The sequence below is a fragment of the Mauremys mutica genome, chromosome 8 (assembly GCF_020497125.1).
Source record: "Mauremys mutica isolate MM-2020 ecotype Southern chromosome 8, ASM2049712v1, whole genome shotgun sequence".
NCBI lineage: Eukaryota > Metazoa > Chordata > Testudines > Geoemydidae > Mauremys > Mauremys mutica.
The window spans coordinates 111,432,123-111,455,430 of NC_059079.1; the positions used below are offsets into that span (position 1 = coordinate 111,432,123).

A 23,308-nucleotide genomic window follows, 5' to 3' on the forward strand; every position below is an offset into this window, starting at 1 on the left:
GTTGCATATGAGCACTTGTATCCCATCAGTCAGTATACATAGAATTGTTTCCAGTGAATTTGGAAATTAGCACAAAGTGTCTTTATCAGTCAGAGGTAATAACATGGCAAACTGTGAGCATACATTCTGTAAACTCTGTTATAACCTGTGTCAGGGCCAAATCTGGAGAAATCAGTGGGGGAAACTTCCAGGATCAAGCTCACAGTAAATATAGTAGACTGCTGTTCGGTAACAATAGAGGAGAGTAATATAAGTGTTTTTTGTTTTTTATTTTTAGGAAGGTTTCAGTATATTCTCCTAGTTATTACACTTCAAGACATTTTCTGCTATCAGTTATATCAGTACAATTCCACTGTTTCTTTTATATTCAAGTTCTTATGCCACACCAGTTGCTGTGTTATCTGAGCCCATCAGTTTCAGTGAAATTGCACTTAAGTAACTGATACCAGAGTTTGGCTCTGGGTGTCTAAGCACAAAAGGATAATAGCCAATTCAAAGAGAATGCTGGCATCTGGATATTAACTGAGGAACTGCACATAACGTTACCAGAATCTTCTAAGAGAACTTGCACCAAAGTTTTCCAGTTTAAATATATCTGTAGATACTGCATGTAAATATATAACTTGGAGGAGACTGTCTGATTTGTCTCCTTTTCTCATCACCTAAATTTCAGATTTTCAAGTGGCAGTGTTTTATACTGTTACTGCTTTTAAACTGTTATTGCTGATTTTAAGATGGCGGGGGGTGGGGAAGAGCCAGCGACCCGGATACTTCTGAGGATTGTTGAGCAGAGAGACACGCATAGCCAATTTAGTTGCCAGCATAAACAAGCATAACTATTTTGAGTTCAGTGGACATGAAAGCAATCTCTGGAATTAAACTCTACTGAAACCAACCCATGAACCCAATTTAAATCAACAGAGTTGCATTCTTCTATGCTAGTGTCTAATTTAGCTCCTAAACTAGATCATGTTTCTGACACTGTTTGGTCCCGTCAGCGCTGCTTGGCCAATTTATGCTAAAAAAAAAATGTATAAATCTATGCAGGTGAGATGTTAGTCATAGGTTGATAACGCCTATGTAACCCCTACCAGCACCACCATCAAACTGACAGTCTCAGAAAGGCCCAGGGGTGATTTAACTGCCTTTTTACTGCACAGGATAACTCTCCAGAACCTGATTCTTTGCATAACAGTGAGATACCATGTATGACTGTTTGCACTGGCATTGCCTGTAATGGATAGTGCACTTAATTTCCTAATCTGTCAGTTTGGTACATATCAGAAGTACTACATTAATTAAAAAAAAAAGATTGTTAAAATGTGTACTTTAGTTCTCTCAGTGAAAGGAAACAGAAGGATTGTGAGACTTCTTTGTGTTTGGCCAGCTTGGTAACACAAGCACATTTATTTTTATTCTAAAAACTAAATGCCAATTCTGCAAATGAACATTTTTCAGGCTCCTTTCTGTACTATTAACATTTAATAGTAAGTAACGTTTAATAGTAAAATCTTTCACTGGGGGTTTGATACTGATCCCACTTTTATAAGGATAGTCTTGGCAGCATTCAATCTGTATTGTTCTATAATTATGATGGATATCTGTCTAAGCATTTTTTCAATTTTTGATTTACATTTTCATAATAAATGGGGTGGGGTCAGGCAATTATTTAATAAGACATTGAGACTCAAAGTCAAAGCTGCACACCTGTTAAAACATGGTCAACAGCACATGTCAAGAAATTCAAAGTAAATATCCTTAAATCAAACTCTAGTTCTCAAGCAGCATTTTCCTTGCTTATCTGTAAACTTTGATTATTACCAGTGGAAATATTTTTTTTCATCTTTGTGCATATGTTGAAATTGACATTTACTAATTTAAAATCTAATCTTTCCAAGCCTACATGGGTAACTCCTTTGACATCAATGAACATACATCTGACTTGCACCATTTTGAGCGGGGGAAATCAGGCTCTTTAGACGCCAATCCTTGCTTGGGGTTTGCTACCATGGATTTCTGGTTGCCTTACTGGAAGGTCTGCTTTAACCAAACAAGATAGGCTTTTAGTTATACACAATTACTGGGCTTAATATAGAGTAGTCTGGGTGAAAGTTAATGGCCTGTGATATACAGACAGTCAAACTAGATCTACTGTTCCCTTCTCACCTTGAACTCTATGAATATCCTGCTGCAACCCTGACCCATTTCAGTGGCATTACTGACTTTCACCATAGGAGATCAGGAGGCCTTGAGGCTTTAAGATAGGCCAGAGTCTTTCAGTGGGGTAAGCTTCAGAACATGTTTGCATCAGGTTTTTAAATTAAGAAATCAACAAACTATTTCTCTATCAACACAGAGAATCAGGCCCCTCTTCCCTCCACACACAATCCAATCCCACCCAAATACTCTCCAGCTGCAGACAAATGGATACCATTTGGTGGGTGATATCACTGTGCCACCTCCTCCAGGAGGGAGACTAGATTGCATAGTAAGTGCTATGTGGCCACCACTGATGTGGGGCAAGCTGCATACTGTTTCAGATAGGATGCTATGGGCTAGAGCCACAAAAAGTGGACTTAGGCTCAGTGTTTCCTCACTTTCTTGCAGGTCCCTTGCCACCTAATGAAAGTCAGCCTCAAGCTGAGCACCCAGGGTCTCAATACGCTGCAAGGGGAGAGTTAGGCACCGAAGAATAGGATGCATGCTGAGAAGGGAGCCACCTAAGCTAGCCAAGAGGAAATGCTGAGGAAAGAAGTGTGGCTTACACCCAGTCCCTCAAAGTCCTGATTCCTCTCTGAGAGTTGGGCGCCTAAGCCCTTTCTTGCCAAATAAAAAAAAAATGGTGGTGATATTACCACTGCCTCTCCCCACCCCTTAACCTTTAGCCCAGTGGTTGGAGCACTCACTGAGGATATGGGAAATCAAGGTACAGATCCCCTTCTGCATGATATGGAGCAAGGATTGGAACCCACCTCTCTGGAGATTGCCATAACCACTAGGATATAGGGTATTCTGGGTCAGGTCTCTCTCTCCTGTTGAAGCTGTTCCACTTTGTGTAAGTAATTAAATATCCATTGGGCTAGAAAAAGAGTGCGGGTGACTCTATAGACCAATGGTTAGGGTGCTCACCTAGGATGTCAGAGACTCAAATCCCTGTTCCAGTGACCATTTATTTAATTATTTACACAACATGGCACCACTTGAGCAGAAGGGATTGGAAGAGCCCCACCCCAGAATTTTCCGTAGCCCAGCAGTTAGGGCACACTCCTGCCAGGTGGGAGACGGGGATTCCAATCCCTGCACCAAATCAGGCAAAGGGATTATTTGAACCTGGGGCTCCCACATCCTGGGGGAGTGCTCTACCCACTGTATCTAGTCTGAGCATCCTGCCGGAGCTTAGGTGTGAGCTGGGTGTCCAAGTGTCTGGACAGTGGCACTGTGTGCATGCTGAATGGCAAAATTTAAGGTGCCTAAGGACTTTGTCACCTGTCGTTGAAGGTGTTTATCTGAGTTAGGGTTTTGAGGACCTAAATTTTGGATTTAGGAGGCTAAAATGGCAGTTCAGCACATAAATCCCTTTGGGTATGTCTACACTTACCGCGCGGGTTGACGCGGTGAGTTCGACTTCTCGGAGTTCGAACTATCGCGTCTAATCTAGACGCGATAGTTTGAACTCCCCACGCGCTCCGGTCAACTCCGGAACTCCACCACTGCAAACGGCGGTGGCGGAGTCGACCTTGGAGCCGCAGACTTCGATCCCACGGCGTCTGGACGGGTAAGTAGTTCGAACTAGGGTACTTCGAGTTCAGCTACGCTATTCACGTAGCTGAACTTGCGTACCCTAGTTCGACCCCCGCCCTTAGTGTAGACCAGGCCTTTGTGTATCTAGCCCAGTAGCTGCAAAGCCACATCGTTCCGCTGGGCAATAAAATTCAGTGCCAGGTAGCGTCGTGAACAGGCTTTAAAAGTCATAGCACATGCACTTAAAAAACCAAAAACAAACTCTACCTGTAATTCTTTGTACTTTAAAGAAAAATACATGGCTTTCATAGCAGTATCAAACACTAATGACCTAACTCTTCTGTACTTATCCTACACAATCATTGGCATTTCATCTGTGTATTGATCCCTCAGTGAAAGGAATTTGAGCTATGCTGATTTATATGCGCTGAGAAGCCAATCTACAAGGCTGTCAAAATCAATTTTAAAAAACAGTGGCGCACACCTTAATATTTTAGGCAGAATGAATTTATTCATATTGGGTTCTTTTAAAAAAGGCTAAGAATGAGGCTACATTAGACACAGACCAGAGGGACCTGTCATAGTTTTACATCTTTTGAGAGCTAAAATGTTGTTTTGGTCCATTCTTTAAGTAAGATAAAATCATACCAATGAATCAAAACACTTTGACATTAACATCTCACCTCCAATATTTTATAAAAATGTCTGAGGTATTGATTTATTTTCTTCAGTACATTTAAAAAGTGCACATTTTGGTGATATGGAGCAATATCAAGTGTTAGTATTAATTTTTACCTTACCCTTTTAAATAATGCACTGTTAGCTAAGAAAATAATATTTCCTAGATCAGTTCTTCCTAAATCAGGCCAACTGACCAATTTTTGTAACTCCATTTTCATTATTCAGTTAGCAGGTAAGAAACAAGAAAAATGCCCTCTTGTCACATGGATTTTAATAAGGATGTATTTGTTTTACCTGAAATTTAGAAGCAGTATTGTTAACTTAGAGCTTTTTCTTTTAATCTCTTTTTCCCCATTGTCCTTATAGCATAGTTGAAGAAGTGAAGTGGTTTGACTGTCTCCACTCTAGGAAGATGCTATGCACAAGGCTTCACATTCCTCTTGAGTTTCAAATCTGTTTTTGTTGCCTCCACAGCCGCCATACCAGAATGGAGTGCAGACTTTCTGCTCTTTGTCATAATACCACTTCAGAGTGTAATCTTGACACTCTCCTCCATCATGATCCACTGCACAAGCATCTAAAAAAGTCAAATAAAGGTTACGGTTAAAGTTTGTGAGGGAGAGAACCAAAATCATCAGAGCTGGTACTTCAGAGGCAAAGTATATTCTGTTCAAGCTGGCAGACAAAAGAATTAGTAAGCTTTCTTGGGTCTTACTAGAGAACATGTTGTCTCTCTAGAACATGGTTTGTTGCATACAGGGTCGTCCTTAGCCATAGGCAGAACAGGCAGCTGCCTAGGGCACCACTAGGTCTGGGGGCACCACTCTGCTGGGAGCCTGGACAGATGGGAAGCAGTGGAGCATGTAAGGGCAGGGCTGCTGGGTCCTAGAGAGAGCTTAATGCAGCACAGTCTGAGGGAGGGGATTGGCTGCTGGGGTCTCTGGGAAGGGGTGGGGGAAGGAACTCACCAGTAGGGTGACCAAATGTCCTGATTTTATAGGGACAGTCCCGATTTTTGGGTTTTTTTCTTATATAAGCGCCTATTACCCTCCACCCCATCCCGATTTTTCACATTTGTGGTCTGGTCACCCTAGGTGGGGGTAATTGGTGCCTATATAAGACAAAGCCCCAAATATCAGGACTGGCCCTATAAAATCAGGACATCTGGATCTGGTCACCATAGCTGGGGAGCGCGTCTCTCCCCCGGGCTGGCAGTGATCCATCTCATCCGGGGGGAGCTGCACAGGGCAGGATGAGCTGCTGTGGCTCCATGGGTGCCCCGTCCCTGAGATCAGATGCTGTGCTAACTTCACCATGGTCTGTTGGGCTGGCGGTGGTGCCCATTGGCGTGTGATCGGACCTGAGGATTTGCTGCTGCTGTTGCCACTCTGCACCCCAAGAGGTGGATTTTGTGGTTCTGCAGTTTTCCACCTATCTCCTCCTCTACTGCAGCTGTTGGACCAGCAGGCTGGGGGTGAGCCAAGCAGGAAAGCAGTGCTGCATTGCCATTTAGATTGTCATTTAACAAATTTGTTCGCCAAAAATGCTTGCTAACAATCCTGAATTCAATTTCAATATTTTTTTTTTAAAAATCAGTATCTTAGCCAAAAACAGAAAAATAAGTTGACAATTATTTGTGCCAAGTTTGGTTTGGGGAAGGGAGTGGGCCAGTTTTCATCAGAGAAACAAAAAATGTTGACTGACTTTCCTATAGCCTACTGCTAAATAAAGCCTTCCAACAACTGTAATATGCTCATCTCCTTACTAGTGTATAGAGCAGGGGTCGGCAACCTACGGCACATGTGCCAAAGGTGGCACACGAGCTGATTTTTGATGGCACGCAGCGGCAGGCTGAGCGGCTCAGCCTGCCGCTGCTCCGAGGTTCCAGCTGCTGCCCCATTGCCACCCGGGATCCTGGCCACCAGCCCCACTCAGCACCCACTGCTGGCCTGGGGACCCCCAAGGAACCCCAGGCTGGCAGCAGGCTGATACCCTGGCCACTCAACCCGCTGTCGGCCTGGGGTTCCATTCACTTAGCTGGCAGCGGGCTGAGCAGGACTAAATTCAACGAAATAGGAAAACAAGAGCAACTAATGACAAAGTGCAAGAATCTAGAGCAGTGGTCCCCATCTTTTTCGTCTGGCGGTCGTCAGATGAAGGACTGTGGCAGTGGATGAGCATCTGCCGAAATGCCGCCGAAATTATCGGCGGCAAGTGGCATCATCCAGAGGCGTCACCACTGAAATGCCGCCGAATTTCAGTGGCATTTTGGTGGATGCTCGTCTGCCGGCCAGTACGCGAGTGCACTGAGAGGCCCCTGCGGGCGCCATGGCACCCACGGTCACTGCGTTGGGGACCCCTGACCTAGAGAGCCTCCTGAAGCACGGCGATCATTTTGATTTAAATGGACTTGAACTGTATGAAGAATTGAGTACATTGTCATCAATGTTGCCACATGCAAAATCGATGATGGACGTTGTACAGTTTATTCATACCAGCAAACTTGTTGACATATATCCTAATGTGTACATTGCCACTCGTATTCTACTGACAATTCCTGTAACAGTAGCATCAGGAGAACGGAGTTTCTCAAAACTAAAGCTCATTAAAAACTATCTCCGCTCTACAAGGACTCAGGAATGCTTGACTGGTCTTGCTATTATTGCAATCAAACAAGATATCACTTTGTCTTTGTCATACGATGACATTATTACTGATTTTGCAGCCAAAAAAGCCAGAAAGATTGCTTTTAATTAAAAACTAATCCTTGTTTCAATACCTCTTCATATACATTTCCAATAAAATGTTGACAAATTAAAAAAATATTATTTGCATAATTGTCAAATCAGAATTTTTTCTATAGTGCTGCTACTTTAGTGCTAGTCCATCAGCATTACAGTGTGCTTCATTAAGTTAAACTGGTTTTAATAACATGCATGTGGCAAGTTTTCCAATAGCTTATGTTTGTGTTGCTAAGAGCAAGACAGGCACAGGATCACCAGTTTAATAATCCCGCCTAGGGCATCATAAATCCTAAAGACGGCCCTGGTTGGGCATAGGTGGCAGGTTATATATGTTTGCGGTGCTCGGGCTCCAAGAATATTGAGGGCCGGGTGCCCTGCTCCAGCAATATTTGGAGCTGGGTCTCTCCCCCGGCCCTGCCTGGATTGGGCCCCGGCCCCCGCGGGTCTCCCCCCTGCCACATCCCTGCCTGGAGCAGGTCCCAGCCCCCGCCTGCCACCACCCCACCCCTATGTCCCCCTCCCCTCCGCATCCCTGCCTGGCAGAAAGCAGCGTGCGCCTCTCCCCTGCCTGCTTCTGCGGCCAGAGATGGGCTCCGGGCAGAACTGCTGTCTGCTGCCCCAGGGTCCTAGCGCCCGCCATTCACTAATGGCAAGGCAGGCTGCCCTTACCCTGTGCTGCTGCCCTCGCCCTGAGCCTCCCCAACGCCCCAAACCCCTCATCCCCAGCCAGAGCCCTCATCCCCCCGCACCCTAATCCTCAGCCCCAGCCCTGAGCCCCCCCACATCATGAGCCTCACAGCCCTCACCCCACACCTCTGCCCTAGCCCTGAGCCCCCTCCTGCATCATGAACCCCTCATCCCCCAGCCCCAACCTTCATCCCCCTGCACCCTGATCCTCTGCCCCAGCCCTGAGCCCCCTCGCAGCATGAACCCCTCATCCTCAGCCCCACAGCCCTCACCCCCTGCAGCCTGATCCTCTGCCCCAGCTCTGAGCCCTCCCGCAGCATGAACCCCTCATCCTCAGCCCCAACCCTCATCCCCCTGCACCCTGATCCTCTGCCCTGAGCCCCCCCACATCATGAACCCCACAGCCCTCACCCTACATCCCAACCCTCGGCCCTAGCCCTGAGCCCCCTCCTGCATCATGAATCCCTCAGCCCCACAGCCTTCACCCCTACACTCCCTCCTATCCCCAAACTCCCTCCCAGAGCGTGCACCACCTCCCCCTTCCTACATTCCCACTCCCAGCCCAGAGCCTGCACCCAAACTCCATCCCAAAGCCTGCACCCCTCACCCCCTCCTGCACACCCATCCTCTGCCCCAGCCCAGAGCCTGAACCCAGCACCTAAACTCCCTCCCAGAGCCTGCACCCCTCCTGCACCCCCACCTCCAGCCCAGAGCCTGCACCCAAACTCCATTCCAAAGCCTGCACCCCTCCTGCACCCCAATCCCCAGTCCAGAACCTGCACCCCATACCTCCCCCCGAAACCCCACCCAGAACCTTAGACAGGTGGGGGCAGAGTTTGGGGGGGGCGAAGTTGGGGGGGGGGGTGGGTTCTGGGCACCACCAAAATTTCTACAAACTTGCCACCCATGGGTTGGAGGGGTCATGAGTCTACTCTCACTTCAACTAGTGAGGTTTTGAAATGAGCGGAGCTAGGAAAACAGAAGTGAAGGGAGAAAAGTAAGGCCATGTGGTTTTAGTGTCTAGGCTGGTTTATAAAACAGTTTATACCTGGTCTGTAGTGATCAGGCAAATCATGTTAGCATGAACTGTCTTAACTATGTAAAAATTGTTCTTATTTTATCCTATTGTAGATGTGTTCATAAAAAGGTGTTACCAACACATCTTCCTTCCAGAAAATGACACTAAAGGCCGTGCTTAACAGGAGAAATCCATGAAAGTCTCTGATCCAAGTTCAGTGGTGATAAGTTAGATTGGGAATACGCTGTTCAGAAAATAGGTATAGGTAGTGTAACCTGCAGCAATTTGGTATGCAGCAGGCTAGATTTTGATCACATTTACACCAGTGTAAATTCAGACTCACTCGGCTAAAGTCAAAGGAGTGACTCCAAATTTTCACAAGTGTATGGAATCAGAATCTGGCACAGAAGGAAAGCCAAGTATCAGGAAAGCAAACAGGAGGATGTAAAATAGTGTGGGACAATAACTTCTTTATCTCATACTCTCCGTTCTACCCTTCTTCTTCATCAGCATGGATATGCTGAATTGCAAATCAGTGCCAGGTATAGCAGGGAATCCCAAACTGTGGTAAGTGTATGCAGTGAATGGATGGAACTTTTTTTTTTTTTAAAGTAGGTGGTAAGTGAACCAATGAACTTTGGGAACTGCTAGATTATACAAGTCTTTTGAGAAATTTATATCACTATCAATGGATTAACTGGAGAACCATAAACTGCATCTTATAAATTATGCTGTATTTGCATTGCAGCAGTTGATCAACACACAAAGACTCCCCACACCCATCCATCTGCCCTTTGTCAACAGGAATTCTATTGGGTTATAGATTTTCAAACAGGTGAGGGGGAGCCACTAAATTAAACATGGGTAACTCTTATGGAATTTTTGTGACAAAATCTAGTAACCAGATCTTTAACTTTCAGCCTATTGCATCGTATAAAGAAAATCTGCAATGAAATACACACAGCTAGGTGGAAAGTGAAAGGTTATCACTGGCAGGGTATGATGAGTCTCTGTTTGGATGGGGACATACCTGATGGATGACTCGTCCCTTGTGCAAGAATGGGCGATAGTGGAATCATGGATGTACTGTCCCCCAGGCTAAGGACTGTCGTCCCAGGAAAGGTGAGCGTTCAAAAGAAGCAGCTCTGTTAGCTCACTAATAATAAAGTGATTTGCTGAGAGTGTCAATATCCTAGCAGGCTTTGAGGATTCAGTTTAATCTGGACTGACAAGAATTAGCTGCTAGTTTATTTTGTTTAACTAGAACTGCAGCTTTATTTCTCTAATAAAACATTCTAGATCCAAGTTAGAGACTAAATGACAGCACCAGCTCTGCCCTCTGTTACACACACGGAAATTGCATAATGCAAATTAGGCTGTATTTCATTAGTGTGGCCAACAACAGGCTTAAGAAGCCAGGAAACTGACTAAATACTATGAGTCTGAGCCAAAGCCCATTGCAAGCAGTCTTTCCACTGACTTCAAAGAGCTTTGCCTCAGGACCTAGAAACCATACCATAGTAAGCATATGCAGCTCCAGTTTCTACTGTCTCCTCTAAGTTTTCTTCTTTCTTCTCTGGGGCTTCTCCATATTCCTCTAGCTTGGCCTCTTCGGCAGTGTCCTCTGTGAAGTACTCCTCCTCAAAATCATATTTCTCTTCTTCTCTGACATCTACAGGTTCCTGAGTGGCTTCTGTAATTTCTTCTATGACTCTGCTTTCCATTAGCTCTTCCAAAGTCCCACCACCGTCAATTCCACCAAATTCAGGGAAAGGCATCCTGCAGGGGAAATACCCCACTTTAGCAATAGTTTATATGTGAAGAAGATGCAAAAGGCTCATTCACTCAAGTTATTGCTAATGGAGAACTTTGGGCCTTACCCTGTTTCCATGAAATCTAATGGGAATTTTGCCATTACCTTCAAGGGGACAGGTCCTTTATTAGGAGAACAGGCTATACATATGCAATTGTACTCCCCACACCATTGCAACAATTCAGAAGGAGTTACCCTACCTCTCCAGAACAGCTACTTGCTGTTGTGCATCTCCTCGATTTAAGGTTTCACACTCTTCTTGCAGTTCTGGAGAAGGATAACTGTTCATTCCCCCTGTAGAAAGAGCACAGGAAGCAAAGTCTAAAAAAATGCATGAAATTATTTTTATGAATTCAAGTAAGCATCTTCCAATAAATAAGCATAGAACAACTAGAGAGCCTGCAACCAAGAAACAGGACAAAGAGGAAATAAGTCCACAGAAAATAGCACTGGATATCACCCATACAGCCTGTCAAATAACAGAGGCTCAGGAGATTCCGGATTCACCTTGTGTAGATGCATCTGATTCTCTAATATACTGAATATCTTTTTATAGAAGTTGGAGCTTCTTTTAAATGTATTCCTGGTGTGGCTTGAAATCAATGACAGCTTCAAAATTATATTTGGTGCTTCTATATTGCTTATCTCAAAATGCTTATGAACATTAATAAATTATTCCTCATATCTGTGAAAATCTGGAATTATTATCCCCACTTCACAGAGGTGGGAAAAAAATGAGATAGAGAGTAAGTGATTTTTCAGTGGTCACAGAGGAAGTCTGTAGTAAAACCAGGAATAGAACTTAGTTCTTTCTTGACTGCACACCTGATCCTCTTCTTTAGGGAAGACAATGGGATTGCATGTGTAAAAATGTACCTCAGAATTGGACCCAAGACATCATTAGACTGTAATGTTTTGTATTATAGGTATTTCTATGGTGCTCATCACCACAGTATCAGAATGGAGTTTACCTTCTTTTGTACACTAAGTGTAGCGCCCCCTCTCCACCTGGTTACCTTCTTTAATGCCAATCTGCTTACAGGTTTTGATGGACAGGTCTGGGTTCTTTTTGATCCTGCCACCCACCCACTCAGCAGAGTATCTTCTTTATTTTTTCCTATGAATTTATTTGGTGGTGCCTCCACCCCCCTCGCTTTTTCCTGGCAGAGTCACCAGGGCAGCTTGGGAGGAAAATTCTAACCACAGGGTAATCCCCACTTACTTGCCAGATAGTGGGAGACTTCCAAGAAATAACACAATAATTATATTAAACAGGAGACAAATATAACATAACTGTTATGTTATATTTGTCTCCTGTTTAATATAATTATTGTATTATATAACCTAAAACACTATTGTTAGGTTCACAAGTGCCCACGCTGCTAATACCTGGGACTTTCCCCAGTCATGTGACTTGATGTAGTAAATGTAAGATTAGTGTCCCATTGATACAGGTACTTTGGTGGGGCCCTTGATGACCTATGACCACAAAATTCTTCTCTGCAGTGGTTTAGCAGTGTGGCTAACTGGGTTCAAGATAGCCCAAAGGACTCTCAAAGGGGAGAAGTTGTTAAATCCCTCCACAGGTTTAATATGCAGCAGGTTATAAAATCCCCAAACCCTTACTACCTGGCTTGAGGACACAGTTCAAGGAGTAGGGAGTCCCCAAAACAAATTCCCTGACTGACTAACTAAAAGATGGTGCACTCACAAGCTCCACAAATGATCCTGAAGGGATACTCTTCAGGCAGGAATCAGGCTGCTTTGGTCCCAGGATTTCCACTCACCACAAAGGGGTGCAGGGCTCAAGGTGCAGATTACACAACCATACTAAAATCCAAACTGTAGTCTCCTAGCCCAGCATCCAGACACACGCACAGCAGGCAACAGCCCTGAACTAGCAGCCAGAGCAGAGTTGACCATGTGGTGACTGGTCTCACCTAGGGAGCTGGTCTCACCTGGAGGGCTAACTTAGCCTGGCTGGAGGAGTTTCCCAGTAAAACTCTACAAACTGGGAAACATCAGTGGAGAAGGAAAAGCCCAGCTGAGGGATCTTGCTTTCAGGTCCCTAGAGGCCAGTTCTCAGGGGGAACCCTGCATGCAGGCCTGGGACTTACTAGCTCCCCACACAGCCAGTCATGCCCTTTCCCTGGCTGGCTCCAGACTGACTCAAAAATGGCTTCTTCCCTTTCCTGAACTCCCTGGGAGCAGGAGCAGCGCCACGGTTTTTGCCGCCCTAGGTGGCAGGGCTCCTCCTCTGAGCATTCGGCGGCGAGGGTCCTTCCGCTCCGCGTCTTCAGGGCACTTCGGCAGCGGGTCCCGGAGCGAGTGAAGGACCTGCTGCCAAATTTCCTGCCGAAGACCCAGAGCGGAAGGACCCCCTGCCGCCGAATTTCTGCCAAAGGCGGCAAAGTGCTGCCCCCCAAATTCTGCTGCCCAAATTCTGGTGACCGCCTAGGGTCACCTAGTGGAAGCATTGGCCCTGCCTGGGAGGGGCATCTCACTCCCTATTGGTTGCCGGACAGACTCTAAGTTTGCCTTGGCTTCCCCTCCCTACCAGGGACAGTGTGCCTTTCCCTGAGCTGCCAGCAGACAGAGCCCCAGGAATCTAGGTAATCTTCTTTGGGGTTACATAAGTATAGTAAGATAAACCCTTGTATCAGAGGCCTGAGGCCTGAACTAAAGTAATGGTCAAGACTTTCCTAACATAAAGCAAAGTTAAGCTGTGAGCCAGAGGCAGGCCCTGCTCACAGAAGTTGGCAAGAAGAAGGCTGCTAATTGCACATATACACATATCTAAAAGGTATCATGTACTAATAGGATGAACATGTGCCAGGATGGCACCAGAACATTCTGGTACAAACGCATTCCACAGAGATAATGAGGAACAGGCTGACCCACCCTAAAGACAGGGTCAAAAGGATAATATGATGGATAGAGTTGTTTGTTCGAACCAACGTGTACAAGGAGAGAGGCAGCATCCCAACACGCAGAGGGTTTGTACCTCAATGTGTCAGGAGTGATATGTAACTTGTTTTACCTGGGTATAAGAATGCATCCCTTAGTCGATGTCTTTGTCTGGCCTAGGGGGCAGTGGAGAGTCCCGCCACTGACTGAGCTGTGTCCATTGTCAGGGGGCACATATTTGTAGTATGTCCTGTAGAGTCTGCAGGAAACTATTACTGTGCTTCATTTGACAATAAACCTGGCCGGGTGCCTTCGTACCTTATGAGAGTCTGTGGTCATTGGGGGTTCTCTTGGGGTCTGCTGTGTCGGCGATCTGCGCAGAGCTGGGACAGCACACAGAGGGAACACATGCATGCAGCCAATTGTTATCAACATTGAACAGAACAGAGCACCACACCGGTGACATCTGACGACATTGGTGACCCTGATCGTGATCTGGTGAGTAGGCGAGCTGTCCGCTGTGGGAATCGCGATCTAACCACAAGCTAGAGAGCCCCCCAATCCCTCCCTGCAAATCCCCACAGAGTTTAAAAAATATAATGGGGAAGACATATGTAATGTAATTTGTAAGGCTAGGGCAGAGACTGTAGTCTTAACATGTAAAATATTGCCAACTATAACCATGGCTGTTAAATGGTTAAAGAAGCATGCCACAAAATTGGTGGGGCAAGTAACAGTAACAAAAAAAGAGATACAAGAATCAAAAGAAGCTACAAAGCCCTGGAATGCTCCCAGCCCCTTGCAGGGAGGCAAGCAGCCCAGAGACAACCGGCACAGAAACAGAATAAAACATTAGAAACAGCTGCAAGGAACCTACAAAAAATACATGTGCCATCCCCTGTTATAAATATTGGTAGTAAACAGCAGGCTTCAGGTAGCCACCTGAAGAATGAGGACAGAAGAATGTGCCTGAAGAATGGGGACAGAAGTGGGAAAAGGTGACTCTAGTAAAATTAAAAGATGAAACAGGGTCCACTGCAGTGCAAACACTGCTTTATGATAAAAGCCAGGTTCTGGTACAACCTAAACCGGGACCTAGACTTGTGCCTGTTAGAACGGGACAAGTAAATGCACAGATGGAAAAAGTAGCACACAATATTTTCACTGAACTGGTAAATCAAATGAAGGAAAAAATGGAACAGTTCACAGAGCACATTACAAGACAGGAGCTGCGACTCAATCACAGAGAAATGAATAAAAAGGAATTTCAAAGTCAAAAACTAAAATTGAGTAAGTTAACACCTAAAATTGATGCATTAACATATGGAGTTGCCCAACAACAGTTAACTGCAGGACAAAAAAGGGCATTCCTTCAATCTGTTTGGCATGCAGACAAAAGCAACAGCCACTGGGGGAACAAATTCAGATTTTACAAGAGCAGATAATTACCCCCACTCTCATCTCAGAGCCAGGATAAAAACCCAAGGTGCTGTTTCCCAACTGCTTTCACCCATGGAACCACACTCCACACTCAGCTAAAAATATAACCTCCTTTCTCAAATATTTTTACAAACCAGTATGTTTTCTTTTATATCCTTTATCAGTTTGCTAAACTTGCTGCTGCTGCCTGTACCTTATGAGTTAATCTCCCTTGGGTTCAAGTCTCACTACCTTCCTAGGTAGCTCTTCACCCCCACCCCCACCTCTTTTTCCCTGCCTCTCCTCACTTTGACTCTTTCTCTGTGTTAAAAGTTATAGTTTTTACAGAAACCTCAAAAAGCTAAAGCAATTGAAAACAGAACAAAACAAGAAATACAAAGAAAACAAGGTAAAAACTTTACTTTAAAGGAATCCAGTACATTAATTATTTTAACTCTTCAGGAATGCAACAGCTGGAATTATTCCTAACTTTCTTGAAGATATGATTGCCAAGCAACTGAAATGGACACTGCTTCTAATCCTAACCACTCACTAATATTTGAAACATGGGCTTTTCTTATTTCCATATAGCAGAGTTTTAAAATAATGTTAAATATAAAGTAATGCAAAATTCGTTGGTACCAAATGAATACATTTGGCAAATATTAATATAATATATTTTTATCAGTTTTTGTTCAAAGTTTTAAATAAGGCAATCACTTGTTTATTCAAATGTTTAACCATTTTTATTTTTGTTTGCCTTATTTTATATAGTTATGAATAGAATTATGGCACCATTTGTTTGTAACTGTAAGTTTGTCCTGTATGTCATGTGTGTTGTCCTGCGTTGTATGTTGTGTGTCATGTGACTTTTTTATTATTTTTAATTTGTTGCAACAAAAGGCAATTTTATACATTTAAAAATATATACGTATATGTGTTACTACACTATTTTAAGATCCTGGTTGGGGTATAATCATAGTATTATTAACACCAATTTTTTTGTGAAAAGTTCAAAACGGTTTCAGTTACAAATATATGTATATATATTTCTGCCTCAACAAATAATGCAATTGCAAACAAAAATAATTATTTTATTAATCACATTTTTGTTTTTAAAGTTTTTTATATTTGTTATTCAAAGAAAAAATGAAGGCGAAACCTCAACATTAAGGTAAAGATAATATTAACAAAATGTCAATTTGTTGTTTTGGGTTTTTATAAACTTGTTTGCACTTTTAAATATAGTTATAAGAATGTGATAGCAAAAAATGTTTAAAAATAACAATTTATGCATAAAGCTAACCAAACAATTTCAACAGGTTTCCGCATTTTCAACAGGTTTCCACCTTTGACTCCCAAATACAACAAAGCATCATGAAAGTTTAATACCCTCAGAGTATTTGCATGTATTTAAAATTTATTTTGGTTTAATTTTATAGCTGGTTTAATTTTATACGCTTTTCTTTTGTTATGTTATGTTAATGGGAAGCAGAGGTTGTTAAAGTTTGTGCTTCTAAAGAGTTAACAAGAGTGAAATTGGTATCACAAGCAAATTTATTCTAAAAAGCTTAGTGAAAATTATGTTATTGACTCTTTTACTAACACAGAATATTCAGCAGGGGGAAAAAAGCAATACACCTTCTCACAGAAGATTGTGAGCATTTATTTTAGCAGTTAAGCATTACATTTAATATAAAATATTAGTAATGCAGCTCAAATGAAAATGAATGTCTACACAACAATTGCAAAAGTATAGCTTGTGTTATAAAAGACTCCGTCCCTATTACATAGTTTGTTTACAATGTAATAGGGAGAAAGTTAAACTTTGTATTAAAGTTTGGGTTACAGGGGAAAAAAAACTTTACTATGTTAACTAACAAAAGTTGTTGCATCCCATAGACCAAAGACACCAGAAAATATCACACCCTGAAGACACTAGAAAATATTAGTATACAGTGAAGAAACCCCCAAGCATCAAGAAAAGAAAAATGAAGTACTTTATAAATAAGAGACTGGTCAAAAACACCTCTATCTACCATATATGAACAATTAAGCTAACAATCAGCTAAAAACCACTTGCTGGACCAGGATAAACTGTCATTTAATTTCAACTTGGTTACTGTGTAAAAACAACTATATTATCGTTGTACTGTTGTATTATTGCTGTACAACATTTACAATATGCATAACCTTGCTAAACTGTTTAACCAACACACAGGTAAAAATCAACAAATGGAGGGCAGCAAACAACATGAAGGCAAGGAGAAACAAATTGGTTAAAAAAAATTGTTACATAGTAACTACAAATTAGGTATATAAAATTCCCTGTTAGTACTGGTCAATTTGGGATCAGTAACACTGCATCCTAACTGAGGCACGTTATTCAAAACAATTTTGGTCAGTGTCTGGGTACCAATACTAAATCCTTACACAGCAATATTTGAGAAATTGGTTACTGTCCATTCAGTAGGTTTTCTGAAAAACAACATCCATAAAAATAACTGGATCTACGTCAACTACTGGTGTATCACAGGGCAATGCAATCTATGGAACAGAAAGCTAACCATTCCTGTTTCCTGTCCAGCAAAGCTTACCAGAGGGTGACAACCAGCAGTAAGGATAACCCATAACATGAATGCACAGTACTGGGTAGAAACTAATTACAAGACATTTATATATAGAGGCCTTATTTGTAGTGTCATTAGTCCAAATTTCTGTTTTACTTCTCATATACATAATACTGTGGAACACACACTAACAATGCCTATCCCAGTATTTCAAAACACTCAGCCTACTATAAGGTGACCAGATGTCCTGATTTTATAGGGACAATCCTGATTTTGGGGTCTTTTTCTTAAATAGGCTCCTATTACCCCCCACCCTGTCCCGATTTTTCACATTTGCTGTCTGGTCACCCTAGCCTACTACTACTGACGATACACGTGATAACTGCAATTACCCTAATAGGAGTGTGTTTCTATCTGTGTCACCAAAGTAAAAGGGCCAGAGTACAACACCAGACTGGAAAAATATGGTTATGCTTGGATATAAGGTGGTGTCATATGTACAGGGCCGGCTCCAGTGCGCGCTTGGGGCAGTGTGCCGCGGGAGGGCGGCAGGCGGCTCCGGTGGACCTCCCGCAGGCATGCCTGCGGAGGGTTCGTTGGTCCTGCGGCTTCGGTGGACCATCCGCAGGCATGCCTGCGGGAGGTCCACCGGAGCCGCGGGACCAGCGGACCCTCCGCAGGCACGTCTGCAGGAGGTCCACTGGAGCCGCGGGACTGGCGACTGCCAGAGCGTCCCCCGCGGCGTGCCGCCCTGCTTGGGGCGGCGCAATTCCTAGAGCCAACCCTGCATATGTACACATACATACTATACATATATACCCATATACGCTACAAATATATATGTCATATCCATATTATGCATATATATTAATTATTTGAAGTGCTTCTAAGGCTCAATCATAATACTACATTCCTCAGTCATGGTCCCGGGCCTAACATTCCCATGCCCACTATAAGGGACTAAAAAATAATTGGATAATAAAATCTGTCCATCAGTTGTACAAGGGAATGTGCAGACTAAAGACAGGTGGGGCATGAGTGTATGGATGGTAAAATAAGGTAACCACATAACAGTGTTTAGCCCACTGGGTTATCTTTAGTCCATGCATTATGCTTTTCCCGGACGATGGGTAAACATCCTCCCCATAAAAAGACAAAAAGTGGGGGAATGTAGTAAGATGAGGCCCTGAAACATAAACCCTTGTATCAGAGGCCTGAGGCCTGAACTAAAGTAATGGTCAAGACTTTGCTAACGTAAAGCAAAAAGTTAAGCTGTGAGCCAGAGGCAGGCCCTGCTCACAGAAGTTGGCAAGAAGAAGGCTGCTAATTGCACATATACACATGTCTAAAAGGTATCAAGTACTAGTAGGATGAACATGTGCCAAGATGTCACCAGAACATTCTAGTATGGGCACATTCCACAGAGATAATGAGGAACAGGCTGACCCATCCTAAAGACAGGGTCAAAAGGATAATATGATGGATAGAGTTGTTTGTTCGAACCAATGTGTACAAGGAGAGAGGCAGCACGCCAACACGCAGAGGGTTTGTACCTCGATGCATCAGGAGTGATGTGTAACTTGTTTTACCTGGGTATAAGAATGCATCCCTGAGTCGATGTATTTGTCTGGCCTAGGGGGCAGTGGAGAGTCCCACCATTGACTGAGCCGTTCCATTGTCAGGGGGCACATATTCGTAGTATGTCCTGTAGAATCTGCAGGAAACTATTACTGTGCTTCATTTGACAATAAACCTGGCTGGGTGCCTTCGTACCTTATCAGAGTCTGTGGTCATTGGGGGTTCTCTTGGGGTCTGCTGTGTCAGCGATCTGCGCAGAGCCAGGACAGCACACAAAGGAAACACACACACACACACAGCCAACTGTTATCAACAATGAACAGAGCAGTGCACCACACAGGTGATGTCTGATGACACTAAGCATGACACTATAAAAGCTCAAAAACTTCTTTTACTAGAAATTCTTGCGCTTCTCATGACTGATGGTGAAGCATTTCTCATTGCTTCAGTAACAGAAGTAAGTTGGATTGTGTGCTACTTACGTTTTAGGAGGTTTAGGAAGACACGACTAAACTTCTGAGCATACTCCATTTCAAGTTTCAGAACCCTGCCCAGCTGCACTAGATGCTGTTCTGCTGGGAAGCTCGAAAGCTCTGTCAGCTCACTGCTGGTAACATCGTTTCCAAGTGCTAGGGTGAACATGATGAATCCTTGGCACTTGGCTTGCAGTGAGACCTCTCTCAGTTTCTGTCTGTCCCACGAACTCGTCTTACTTCCAAGTATTGTAAATATGACCCTGTGTTGTCTCGGATTGGGGGCTTTGAAAAATATATTGTCAATTGTCCATTGTAGAGCATGACCAATGGCAGATGGCCCTTCCAGCTGGTGAACAGACTCTTGGATATGTCTCTTCATCAAATTTTTACCACTGTACGTGATCAGATCAAACTCTTTGTTCACTGGGCTTGTGTTTCTGTTGGAGATAAAGCTTCGAGGAGCCTGCTGCACCAGTGCCACCCTTGCCCCTTCATCCGATCCCCTTGGCTGTGAGGTGATAACAAACTGATCGAGCATCGTACTCACAAAGTCTTTGGCTCTCTCAAACTCATCACTGTCAATGCTGTCAGAGCTGTCTATGACATAAGTGATGTCCATGTTCACCAGGACTGGTGGGGGAACTGTCACTTCACAGTTTGTATCTGGTTTGCATTTATCTAGGCAGGAAACATTGAACTGTAAGCTATTTTACAGTGTAACAAGAGCAATCACTTTAAAACTGAAGTGAGACTATTTTTTTTTCATTTAAAAAGTTTGTTCTAAAAATTATTTTGAAAGCTCTTATAAGTTGGTCAGATAAACTACACTGACTGACTCCCTCTAAATTATGTTCTGAGATCTCCTGGGACATAACACAGCAGTGGTAACAGAAAATGGCCAACATGTGTTGAAGAGCTCATCTGTTTTTTTCTTTCCTTGAAACTTAAACAAAATAAACGATACTGGAACAAACTCAATTTTTTATCTGACTGTTGGCTGTCATTCCTAAATATATCTGTCCATCAACTCCCTCTTCCTTCTCCCTGCTGGAAATGTGGAAGTTACAGTAAATGAGCCTCCTTTCCCAGAAGCATAACTCTATTTTGAGTAACTTCCACTAGAAGGAAAATGCCAAATTTAAATTATTTCTTTCACCACGCAGAGGACAACTAAACAGCATTTTTCTTCTTATCTCTAATTCTTATAATCTATCTTGGCTAGAAAATTATTGCACTAATATCCGGAGGATTTGTTGCTGTGAACATCAGCACATGGATACAACAACAGGCACAACTAGCACTGATTTTTGTTAAGTGAAATGAGCAGCCTTACCATAGCAGAGTGTGCAATAGGTGATGCTTTCCAAGCGCTCATCCTGCTGCCTTTCCCAAATAAGGAGTTGAAATCTTCTAGTGTCATCCATCTGTTTTAAAGCAAACATGTAAGTAGCTTAACCAAGAAGAACTGCACTCAAAGGATAGACTGCTTTTCTGAACTAAGGGTATTTCGCTGCTGAAACAAACTCCATCCATAACTCAGCGGGTTAATGGTTATAACACTGAACAGGCCCAAGCGACAAATTGCATAACTTCTTGGGTGCTGTGCCAGTTGCCCATAAGCCGCTGCAGTTGCTGTCCATAATTAGGACAATTAACATCTGGAGGAGACAAAACACTCAGAATGGAAGGAAAAGTTAGCAAAAAATGACAAAAATCAACCCCCACTCTGATAAAGTACATCTGAAATAAAACTTTATATAAATATTGCATCCAAGTAGGAAGGTCTTGTAGGTAAAGTATTGTACTAAGATTCGAGATCAGCTTTCAGTTCTGGCTCTGCCACAGTCATTCTATGTGGCTTTAGGCAAGTTGCTAAACCTCTCTGTACTAAGTTCCTGTCTGCAAAATGGAGATAATAGTGCTTCCTTTTTCCAACATTTTGTCTGCCTCGTCTAGATCTTTAGAGCAGGTATTAACTTCTCACTCTGCATTTGCACAGCACTAGGCAAAACGGGCTTCAGATCCTGGTTGGGACTGTTAGGTGCTACTGCAAACAAATAACATAGTTAAACACCACAGAACCTGATACCATGCTAACATGTGGAGAACTAGAAGAATTCTTCCACTCTCGCCGCCTCAAAGAATTCTTTCACAACAATGACACCACTCACAATTGCCATGTCGTTACCGATAATTTGAGAAAAAAGAATCTTCTGACTGGATAGCTCAGAGTACAGAAACCCCCACTCTTGATCATTACAGTGATTGCTTCAGGAAAAAAATTGACTACAAAATCTTTGACAAACATCACATTCACCATAATCTTTCCACTCACGAAAAGAACAGCCATATAGTACCCAAAATCTAAGCACTGGATACTGATCAAACTGTCAAACAAAGAGTGTGCCACTGTAGTCAGTTGACTTCATGGTTGAGGACAACTGTCCTACACCACCTACTATAAAGAACTCACAAGACCCCACAACACAATTTACTCAGGAATTTAAGGATATGATCAAATTCTTCCTCACACAACTCCAAGAGAAACTCCACAATCTCACCCACCCACCCAAGCAACCTTCTACACGTTTTCAAGATACACAAACAAGGGAACCCAGGAAGACCCATCATATCTGGCCACAGCACCTTTAGTGAAGGAATATCGGGACTCAGAAAACCCATGCTCAAATCACTCATCACACAAAGGGCCAGCTTTGTCCAGGACACAACTGACTTCCTCCACAAAGTCTGCAATATTAACAACCACCCTCAGAACACCAGCCTCACCACTATGGATGTCACTTCCCTATATACCAACATCCCTCACAAGGATGGCATAGCTGCCTACCACAAATATTAACAAGACAATGGACAATCCTCAGATATCTACCCCAAACACATTATCAAACTCATCCATTTCATCCTCATTCATAACAATTTTGCATTCAACTACAAACATTTTGTTCAAACCATGGGAACAGCCATGGGTACTAGGATGGCTCCCCAGTATGCCAATCTCTTCATGGGCCACCTTTGAAGAAGAATTGCTGGACCAATGCATCATGAAACCAATAATACATCAATGATATTTTTCATCCTCTGGACAGACAGCTTAAACTCCCTAATAGCTTTTCACCAAAACTTCAACAACCACCACCCATCCATTAAACTCTCTCTGGAACACTTCCACATTAGCATTGACTTCCTGGACACCGCAATCAGTTTCAACAATAGAACCCTACAGACAACCATGTAGAAGAAACCCCCAGATCACCACACCAAGAAATCTGTTCTCTACAGCCAGGCACTCAGATACCACAGAATACGCTCCAAAGAGAAAGTCCAAGATATATAGTTTAATACACTTAAAATTCCCTTTGCCAAACAAGGACACTGCACCAGAGAAGTAGATTGCATCATGGAACCTGCCGCCCAAATGTCCCCAAGAGAACCTGCTTAAGTACAGAAATAAAACCCCCTCTGACTGCACTCCTATAGCTGTCACCTACCACCCCACACTGGAACTCATACAGGATATCAAACTACCACCCATACTCAATGGGGACCCCATCCTTAAAACAATCTTTCCTGAGCCTCCCAATCCTGACCTTCAAACAACGTCCCCCCCAACATCACAAGCTTATCATCAGGAGCAAGCTTCCCACAGACCGGGA

The 23,308-nt window shown here is 43.4% G+C and overlaps 1 protein-coding gene across 1 annotated transcript in view; it reads right to left on the minus strand.

Annotated features, from left to right (window-relative positions):
• Window positions 1-4,671: 4,671 nt before the first annotated feature.
• The window catches only part of LOC123376339 (collagen alpha-6(VI) chain-like), a 62,344-nt gene continuing 43,707 nt past the window's right edge, over window positions 4,672-23,308 (minus strand). Inside the window, exons 17-21 of the mRNA XM_045028257.1 lie at window positions 20,968-21,058; window positions 19,641-20,312; window positions 10,885-10,978; window positions 10,388-10,650; window positions 4,672-4,999 (exon numbers count right to left, since the gene is read on the minus strand). Of these exons, the coding sequence (XP_044884192.1) occupies window positions 4,827-4,999; window positions 10,388-10,650; window positions 10,885-10,978; window positions 19,641-20,312; window positions 20,968-21,058 (1,293 nt within the window). The 3' untranslated portion in view covers window positions 4,672-4,826. The remainder of the gene's footprint in view (window positions 5,000-10,387; window positions 10,651-10,884; window positions 10,979-19,640; window positions 20,313-20,967; window positions 21,059-23,308) is intronic.